Source organism: Lipotes vexillifer, unplaced genomic scaffold (genome assembly GCF_000442215.2).
Source record: "Lipotes vexillifer unplaced genomic scaffold, Lipotes_vexillifer_v1.1 scaffold259, whole genome shotgun sequence".
NCBI lineage: Eukaryota > Metazoa > Chordata > Mammalia > Artiodactyla > Lipotidae > Lipotes > Lipotes vexillifer.
The window spans coordinates 894,404-904,614 of NW_006797031.1; the positions used below are offsets into that span (position 1 = coordinate 894,404).

At 46.1% G+C, this 10,211-nt stretch overlaps 1 protein-coding gene across 1 annotated transcript in view; it reads right to left on the reverse strand.

Annotated features, from left to right (window-relative positions):
* Positions 1-10,211, reverse strand: part of KIAA2012 (KIAA2012 ortholog) — a 120,034-nt gene that overhangs the window by 76,096 nt on the left and 33,727 nt on the right. Inside the window, 1 exon segment of the mRNA XM_007469183.1 lies at positions 9,490-9,660. Coding sequence (XP_007469245.1) covers positions 9,490-9,660 — 171 coding nt within the window.

Sequence of the window (10,211 nt, forward strand, 5' to 3'; positions counted from 1 at the left end):
GCACCTGTGAGAATGGAGCACAATGGAGGATTCAAAAACATGCTCATCAGAAAAATCTGTTAGGTTTGCTTTGTCCAGATTAAGAAAGAATATATAGTTGCATTATATGCTGTAACAAAGAGACTCAGAAAGATAAACATGTATTTCTGTTTCAGGTAAGAGTCTAGAGGGAAGGGGGTAGCCCAGGGTAGCTCTGCTCCCTGAAGGTATCTGGGCACTGTGCTTCCTTATATCTTATGGCTTCATCATCCCCTAGAGTATTCCCCTCTTCCACTACAACGAAGTCCAATGGTTTCCTTTTTTTAAAATTAAAAAAAATTTTTTTTTTTTTTTTTTGGCTGTGTTGGCTCTTCGTTGCTGCGCGTGGGCTTTCTCTAGTTGTGGCGAGCGGGGGCTACTCTTCGTTGTGGTGCGCGGGCTTCTCATTGCGGTGGCTTCTCTTGTTGCAGAGCCTGGCACGCAGGCTCAGTAGTTGTGGCATGTGGGATCTTCCCGGGCTTAGTTGCTCCGCGGCATGTGGGGTCTTCCTGGACCAGGGATCGAACCTGTGTCCCCTGCATGGGCAGGCGGATTCTTATCCACTGCACCACCAAGGAAGTCCCCAGTGATTTCCTTTTAAGGAAATGACCTGGAAGTCGCACAAGTTATTTCTGTTCACATTTCATCAGCCACATCAGTTATATGACCATACCTGGCTGTAAGGAAGGCTGGGAAATATAATTTCTAGCCAAGTAGCCATGTGTTCAACTAAACTTCAGGGTAGGGGATTCTGCTAATAACAGGAGTAATGGAAAAATGGATATTGGGGAACAAGTAAGTCTTTGCTACTGACAGTTTCAATCAATATTTATGGGCAACGTTCTGGGAGTACCTATGATGTTCTCTGGGATATTCAGAAGTCGAGGAGGGGGCTCTATCCATAGGAGATCTTGGAGGAGGATGAAGAAAAAGAGTAAAAAAGATAGAGGAAGTAAGGGAGTGCCTGGTGAGAGACCCAGGTAGTAAGAATTACTGCTGACCTAAGATAGTAGCAATCAGTGTGGGCTGAGGTGGTCAGGTGAGGTGGTCCAATGAAGGTGGGACTGCAGCTAGTCCTTGAAGCCTAGAAACCTGGACAAGAGGGCCTAGAGGCAGTAAGTTCTAGTGAGAAAAGCTTTGGCCTAAGTAGGTGCAGGAAGATCTGGGTTTGAGCCTTAGATTTGCCGCATAGAAGCTGTGTGACTTTGAGCAAGTCACCGTACCTCTCTGGGCCTCAGTTTCCTTATCCATAAAAGGAGAGTTTTCAAACTGTGGTCTCATAGTTCTAGTGACTGCATAGACCCCACAGCCAGGAATCATTTCAGGAGGGAAAGCATTAGCTGGGCTCTGAAGAAGTTGTTGGGGGACACAGTCAGACCATCCCTACTTTAACCAGGCAGCTCTGCTTTTATCCATTTTATCTATAGGTGTCCTCAGAAAGTCTGTTTGATAAAATGCTTCCCCTGCTTAAATGCTGATGAAGGTGATGCCTACATTCCATCTCAACTCTAAGGTTCTCTGAAACAGAAAAAATGCGAGGGAGGTAGAATTTACAGCTTTACAGGCTCTCTAAGAAACAATATAAGTACATATGCAAAAAATAAAGAGGGAATAAATATTCTTCAACACTTCATATTGACTTTTTTCTTAAAAAAAAAAAAGAATTTTCAGCGGATTCAAAGAGAACTATTATTTTTGACATTTTTCTTCTTTGGAAGGCATAAAGTGGCGATAATATCACATTTTCAGCCAAATACGAGGGAGGGGAGTCTTTGTACTTATAGGAATCATGAGAGGTTTCTGTCTAAAGGAAAGACGACTCCCCAGTGGTTTTTAGTGGCTCTCTGCAGGTGGCCATCAGAACACCTTCCAATGTGGGCTGCTGATGTGGTGCTGGGTTCACTGCAGTGAGGGAAAGAACCCCGCTTCCCTCTGAAGTCCTGACAAACAGAGCTATCACTGCCCTGTGGTCCATGTGACAGACCCAAATTAGCCCCATGCTGAGCCTCATGGGAATCCCCCATAACTTCTGCAAGGGGGGGAGAGTATATGGGTCAGGACTCAGTGGAGAACAGAAACCACCAAGGTATTTTAAGAAGAAATGGAGCTACTATAGAGAACTTGGTGCTTACAAAGTTGCTGCAGCAACTGCCTCTTGACAGTCTTCACGAGCTCGCTTGCCGGTGTAAGTAGCCAAAGTGCCTCTGCCTCACTCCTGCCCTTCAAATCTCATGCAAATGCATCTATTTGGCAGAACCGCATCTGCATCCCACCCCCTAACTGCAAAGGTTATCTGGGAAATGTGGTTTTTCGCCTTCCAGCCTTTGCAGTACAGGAGGGCACTGGAAGGAAATGCTGGGTACCAAGCGACCATATCCAGCCATGTGTTTCTTTATTTCAACATCTGAGAACTGGTAAATCCACCAACATGATTGCATATAGATTATTAACAAACACTGATTGGGCAAAAGGGCCTTATTGCCACCCAGGCTTCCTCCTACCTTCCTCTACTTCTTTTCACCTGGAGATGGAGGGATTGTGGACTCAGTGATTCAGAACTGATGTTTGGAAAATGAAAGCAAGAACAGTCATGAATTATTGAATGACTGAGATCCCGCTTCAGGACTTAGACAACAGAACTGCTCTATGGAGAGTCTCCTTGGGAAAGGGGGTTATTTAGTAACATACAGCATTACAGCTGGAAAGAACCTTAGAAATAATGTTTAGTATTTTCCAAAGTGTGTTCCAAAAACTAGTTAGATGCATGTAATGCTTTACTAAAAACAAGAAAGAATTCAGTGGTCAAATAAGTTTGGGAAACATTGCGTATCCTCATCTTGAGGAACCATAATCCATATTAACACAGTAGAGGCTCCTGCAGTGAGGAATCTGCTTCGCTTTAGCCTACTGGTTTCCAACTTATTTGGCCTCAGAACTTTTTTTTTTTTTTTTAACAGAATGCCTGGTAACCTTCTGATGACTTGGAGTTCTATGGGATGTACACTGGGAGGATTGGATCTAATCCCAGTTCCTCTTTCTCCATATGGAGAAACTGAGCTCCAAAGCAGTAGATTTATTTGCCAGTGATCACAGAAATCAGGGTGGTAGAGCTGAGAATAAAACCCAAGACTTTGGATGTTTAGTCCAAAGTTCTTTCTTCTTCCTCACGCTGTCTCATCTAATGGACTTCTTCACTTTTTTTTTTAATTAATTACTTTTATTTTATTTTTGGCTGCGTTGGGTCTTTGTTGCTGCACGCAGGCTTTCTCTAGTTGCGGCGAGCAGGGGCTACTCTTCGTTGCGGTGCACATGCTTCTCATTGCGGTGGTTTCTCTTGTTGGGAGCATGGGCTTTAGGCGCGTGGGCTTCAGTAGTTGTGGCACATGGGCTCAGTAGTTGTGGCTCACGGGCTTAGTTGTTCCACGGCATGTGGGATCTTCCCGGACCAGGGCTCGAACCCCTGTCCCCTGCATTGGCAGGCGGATTCTTAATCACTGTGCCACCAGGGAAGCCCCGGGCTTCTTCACTTTTAAATCTCTAGGCATCTTCACTAAAGCAACAGCTGCTAAGAGAAAGCCTACTCAAGGAAAATCATACTTTGTCAAATATCCCACCAACATGGAAGGATCCTTTTACCCATGAGTCCCCACAACCAACATTCTCACAAATGACAAATGGGGAGAACACAGAGAAAGTCAACCACTTAGCATATGTTTGCCCCCAAATAATCAGTGTTTTGAGACCAGCTGGGATATTCTTGGACCCTTCATTTTTCTGTTTACCAAATTGTAGACCATCAGGAAATGACACCAGTATATTATCTATTATGAAAACAAATTACGCCCAAATCTAGTGACTTAAAGCAATAAACCTTTACTATATCTCACATAGTTTCTATGGGAATCTGGGAGGGGCTTAGGCCTGTGATTCCAGTGCAGTCTGCTGTGAGGCTGCAGTCACAATGCCAACCAGGGATGCAATCATCTGGAGATTTCCCTGGGGTTGGAGCATCTCAGAAGTCACGCACTGTCACTTGTGTCATATTCTATATTTCTCAGAAGTGAGCCACACCCAAGGGGAGGAGAATTGGGCTCCCCCTTTTGAAAGAACAAGTGTCAAAGAATTTGTAGACATATTTTAAAACCCCCATACCAAGAAAGAGTTGCAAGAGAGAAGGATGCTAATTAAATGACCAAAAAACAAGGCAAGTTTTGGGGGTAAAAATCCTTTTAGGACAAGAGCAGGTGTCAACTGGAAACTCTGAAAGAGATGAAGAATTCAAGTTTGCATGGGACCTGGAGTCCCAAACCGACATGTCTGGCACAGGCATTCTTGAGCTTCTTGCAATAAAGAACTTCTGAAAGAAAACTTCTATTGCTGCCACTGTGACTAGGAGAATAGATGAAGGATTTGAATCAAGGGTAAGCAACTCCAGTGTTCCAATGTTTTGACTTGTATTCTTCCAAGTTAAATTTTCCTTTCTTAAGCCTTTGAATTTTCTAAGTGTTGCAATATCCCAACGTGACCAAGAGGGTCAAATTCCAGCTCAAGTCTTCACATCTTTTATTTATTCTTCTGAAGGTTTATACTCATTCTTCTATGCTATCTGAAAGCAAGATATCATGATCTAATCGCTTAAGAATTTATTTCCAAGTAGATGTTGGCAGAGTCTGAAAGTCTCAGAATGATCAGACAGATCATATTTCCACTTTAACCCAAGATTTTTTTAAATTAGAAAACAACAACTATGATCCCCCCCCCAAACTTTCCTTTATGGCACCTGGGGTATTCTGTCCACGCATTTCTTGGACATATGATAAAGATAAGAGGATCTCTAGGACTCTTCTAATATATTTGGGAGCTAAACAACAAACGGATGCATATAAATACAGTAATCACAAAAGTGGGATTGAGAGAGAGAAATGGGTGAAAGCTACATCGTAGCAGTTCAGTGAGATGACGTGGATTTATTGAGGAAAATATCCCAGAAAAGATGAACCTTCCCCTGGAACTTAAAATGATTCTAAATATTTGAGGGCAACTTGGGCAAAGGCTGGGAGATAAGAGAAGGAAGACTGAATGTTTGGGCCATCAGACAGATGAGAAAAGGGTGGGCCTGAATATAGTGGGAGACGAGACTGGAAGAGTAGGGTGGGGATGGTGATCGAGATACATTTGAACAAACAGCTGCAAAGAATTTGGTGTGGGTGGAGCAAATCCTTTGCAGGAGTTGAAAATGTTTTTCAGTATCCTGCTTCCCAAAGCAAAACAAAACGGCTTTCCCATTAACAGAGACTCTTAGAAAGCTGGGCCTGTCCTATGGGCGCTTGTAGGGAGATGTGGGTTAAGGTTCTGCCTGCCTCCCAGGGCCCTATGCAATCATGGTCGAGGCTGGAGGTCCAGCAGCTGTATATGGAGGACAGGCTAGAGAGAGGCCATTGACTGACTGACTGACTGACAGATGATTCATTTGTTCATTTATTCAACAAGCTCACAGTGAATGCCTTTAGGTTTGAGAGGCAAGTAGGATTAAATACATTGTTCATGGGACTAAGACAAGATGGCAGGCAAGTCTTGATTTATTCAGCATAAATTTCATTTCTCTCTTTCTTTCTTTTGTGTGGAAATTATTGAAAGATTTTCAATGAACATTTACTGTGATCCTGCTCTGTTTGTGTCAGGAACTGTGCTAAGTGCTGAGGATGCCGAAGTGACTGAAACATGATACTGACGAGATGACAACAAACTTAAACATGTAACTTAAATATTTCTTCTTCTGCTTCTGGCTTTTGCTTTGCCCAAAGGGGAGCTATTTCTCTTGGAAGAGAGTGGACAAATGTGCAGCAGGTGAACAGAATCGTGTTTGCGTTCCAGCTGTTGTACCAGCTGTGTCAGAGTGACAGTGGCCTCCACCTGTCTCACTCCTGCTTCCGCCAGTTCAGAACCAAGTTATTTTTATACTCATATCATGGGACAGCCCAAGTGGTGATGGAAGTTCTTTAATGCTGGATTTGGAACCGAATGCATCCTGGTTTCTGGAAATCCATGTACTAAGTGGCTACTTCCACAGCAACAGACACAACACATAAAATGCAGCAATAGTCCATAGCTGCTGGTGGTAGAGTCGATCCCCTTATTTCGAATGAGAGGAGGAACCTTGGACACAAGGAAGGGTTGACCCAAAGTCATCTGACAACATAGAGGACAAGCTAGGGCTACTCAAATCTCCTGGCTCTGATTCCATGCTCTTTTTGTTGAGGCAGTCATGACATCACCCACCAAACGAGTGCAGATTTTAATCTCCCTCATTAAGAGGCCTGCTGGCTGTACGACTGATGCATACACATCATGATGGTTCCTGGGTGGTTGACACTCATCACCCTCTGACTTCATTTTTTTTTTTTTTTTCCTTTGCAGGATGGTTATTGCCCATAGCCAGCATCCCTTTTCCAAAAAGTGAACATGCCAGAAGGGTTTTTGGAAACTGCCTTGATATCTGTCAGGAGCCAGATGATCTGCAGCAATGAACCAATACACATAACAAGGATAACTGATTGGATTACCAATTAGCCACCTCCACCTCTGGAGGGTGGTTGGAAAGAAGAGAAAAGGCAGTGTTTAGTTTGGGCAAATACCAAGAGGGCTTTATCATCCTCATCAAGGCATCAGCACGGCACATTAGGCCTCCTCCAAGCCATTCCATGGGAACGTCTCTCTCCAGATGCTCCAGCAAGAGCACACTTGTTATGCAGACATTGGGTTATTGTGTCTGAGCTACAGAAGCATCCCTGTGTTCAGCGAGAGGGGGAGAAACTGGCTGACTTGCGTGTCTGTTTTTAATGATGTCTCTGCTGCTGGGGAGTTTTGGAAGCTGCAGGTAAAATCTTCCCCCAAGAAAGCGAGGCTGACCTGGGATGTATCATCTTACCTTCACCCGATAGAAGCTCCTCGGTTGGGTAGGCCTTGAGAGGGACAGGCACATGTTTTCTCCATTTGGACCCAGCAAGAGGTGTCCCAGTGTGGGGTCTCTGGATTTTTCTTGAAAATAAGCACAAACATGCTTATTTTCTTGAAAATAAGCACAAACATGCAGTGTTAGCACCAGTGCAGGGGAGGGAGGCTGAACCTGGACCGTGCTCCCTGAATCCCCAGCGGGCAGATGCCGGTGTGCTCAGGTGCTTGCCAGGGTGCAGGGCCAGCCCCACTCCTGGGATTCGGCAGAGCAGGGCCAGGGTTCACTCCCCCTCATCTGGAGTCAGTGTGGGATGAACAGGGCGGGGCTGCCATAACCTACGTCGTGCCTTCTGTGAAGGTCTAGAAAAGGGGGAATCCTCTGATTTCAGGCAGCCCTCCAGGGACAAGGTGGACCTGGAGGGGGCACCTTGTGTGAAGGAAAGGGAGCCCCATCCTCCAAGTGTGTGCAGCCCAGCTCCTGGGCACAGGGCTCGGTGGTTCCAGCCTCTGCTTCCTGCTCTGTCACATGCCTTTGTGCAGTACTCAGCGGCACAGCTGTGCCTTGTGGTTCAAATGCTGGGACTGCTTAGTGACTCCAAGGGGCTCAGGCCAAGGAGGAGAAGGAAGCTCTATTTCTCTCAGTTGCTTAGAAAGATTGAGGGCGTTTCTATAACTTTACCTTCCCCATTTCCAAGGCAAAAGGGTCAGGAAGTAGAGCTGGCAATCAGCCACAGTGGATGCTTACAAGTGTGTAAACACACATATACACAGAGGCATCACACACACGCATGGAAACACACATACTTACACCAAGGTGTGCACTCACACGTACATATATACACACTCACAAGGCACGCACACACATGCAGGTGTGCCTGCAAGGACACGCATGTATCGCACATGAAGAGGGACACACAGCAACACGTGTACTTGTTCGCAGGCAGGCCTGCGTGCCTGCATAATCGCACATACATACACGAGCACACAAGCATACACATGTACTCCCATAGCTATCTGAGCACACACATACCCTAAGACACACGTGTGCCCCCATACACACATTCACTTACACGTGCTCAGCCTACACACTTGAGGCTTCAGGCTGTACTCGTCATAGTCACAGCCCTGGCATTCATTCTAATCAGGTTCTCCTTTTGTAAGGGTGTCTAATTTGGGGTGTGTGTGTGTGTGTGTGTGTGTGTGTGTGTGTGTGTGTGTTTGGTGTGATTTGTTCTGGGCAATGCAACCTCCTAGGAATACCCTTGGTGGTGACGCTACTGTACCTAAAGTTCAGTTCATTAGCTCACAATTAAGAGAGCATCATTGCCATGCAAATATAAAAGGGAGGAGGTTGTAAGAGAAAGGTTCCATTTGGAAATAGTTTGTAAGTTTCTTTGGTGAGAGAGAGAGAGAGAATTTGACTTTGACCATTCCAGCCTTAAAGAGAGGAGCTGCAAGCACATATGGAATTATTGATCCATGTATTGAATTTATGCTTACAAGGCTTCAAATATAAATAAATGCTTGGGTTGAGGCAGGGGGAGCGCGAGCGAGCAGGATTTAAGTAGTGAGGCATCTGTCTCTGAGTGAGCCTGGGACGGGACGAAAGCTGTGGTATCTGTTGTCTTCTTGGTAGCTCTCAGTTGCCACATTCCTCTCGAGTGTGAGCTTCTCTAGGCCCTGAGTGTGATTCTGCTGTTAACAGAGATACTTTGTTCACATTGTCTGGCACCCAAACACACACCATCTCCTTCATCTGGTGCTCAATCAGAGAAAGCCGCCCATCCTCCGATGAGAGAGGAACAGCTGATTGGGCTGCACTTTCTAGAAAATGGTTTGTTGGTCTCCAGCATGGCCCCTCCCTAAGGGATTTTCAGGGGTAATTTGGACCCTAAGCAACTTTTGCTTTATGTGCTGCGTTTAGATCAAAGCCCCCATGGAAGCTGTTATTGCACTGTCTTAGTTTCTTCCTGGACTGTTGGCTCTTAAGGATAAGAACTCTGAGTGAGGCTAAGTCATAGAGGGTGTGGCCCTGCCTGCCTCATCCTTCAGTAGAAATCCAGAGTCCTTTTCTCCCTGTGCGCAGGCCTCAGGCTCTGCCCTGGGCCGGAGGGTGACTCCTCCCCGGGGACTCTTCCTGTTGGCAGGGTCCCCAGGCTCCCTTGCCCTGTGCAGGGTTATGGCTCGGTGTTGAGAATGCCTGGCAAATCCAGTAGCGAGTCTCCCTGATGAGCGCAGGGAGCTGTGTCATCACACGCTGCTGCCGGGAGCAAGGAAAGCACAGAACAGCTTGGCAGTGCATGTTGGTGCAGAAAACCCTTAAAACATGTACTGACTCTTCAGGAATATACATGGTGACCGTTAATCCCACTGACAGCATTGGAAACACTGCTGATTTCCCTTTTTCAATGGGGTGGCTTTCAGACAGCTTATGTGTGGCCCTGGAAGATGATTAAAATGAGCCCAGAGCCACAGACAAGCCAAGAGGGTGCATCCATGCACCCCGGGAGTGATTACCTTGTCCTGCTGCTGGGAGTGCCCTGCAGGCCCATCTCACATGTAGGGGGCCCGTGGGGCTGCTGTGGCCTGATGTCCTGGGGCTGTCCAGGCCCCTCTGGCTCTCTGGACTTTTACTTCCTTCCGTCAGGGACAGTGGTGGGGTGCCATCCTGGGATGGAGCATCATCCTCTTCAAAAGCAAAAGGAGAAAAAGTATGAGTGAGAATTTGGATCAGCAAGAAGGAGAAGGAACCTCTTTTCTAATTCTGTTGATGGCTCCTAGTGTCTAGGATCCCTTATTCCCCTCATTCTCAAGTTTGTCTCTCTTTTCCAGCCCTGCTAAGGAGCAGAGGCCGGGTATCTCCCACAGCCAAGGTGGGATTACTCTTGGCTAGAATAGCAGCCCTACTGTTGGGGAACCTCCAAGAACTGGGAGGAACTGAACAGTGGTTGTTGTTATCCTCATCCTATTGATGGGCTCCTGAGATAGGAGGAAGACTAGGGAGGCTGCAAGGTCCTTCCCTAACTGGGGAGACCCCAGCGTTAAAGCTCGTGGGACTATTGGCTACAGAGTTCCAACCACAGAGCAATTTTTCTAAGCAGAACCAGTGATCTCATGGCTCCTCCAGGTTATAAAGTACAAAGCAGCCCCTTCTAGATTGTAGTTAGAGGGTAACAGGTTGGATGATAAACTCCACAAAGCACGTCTTGGCCTCCATCTCTGTTCTTTCTCTCACTCTT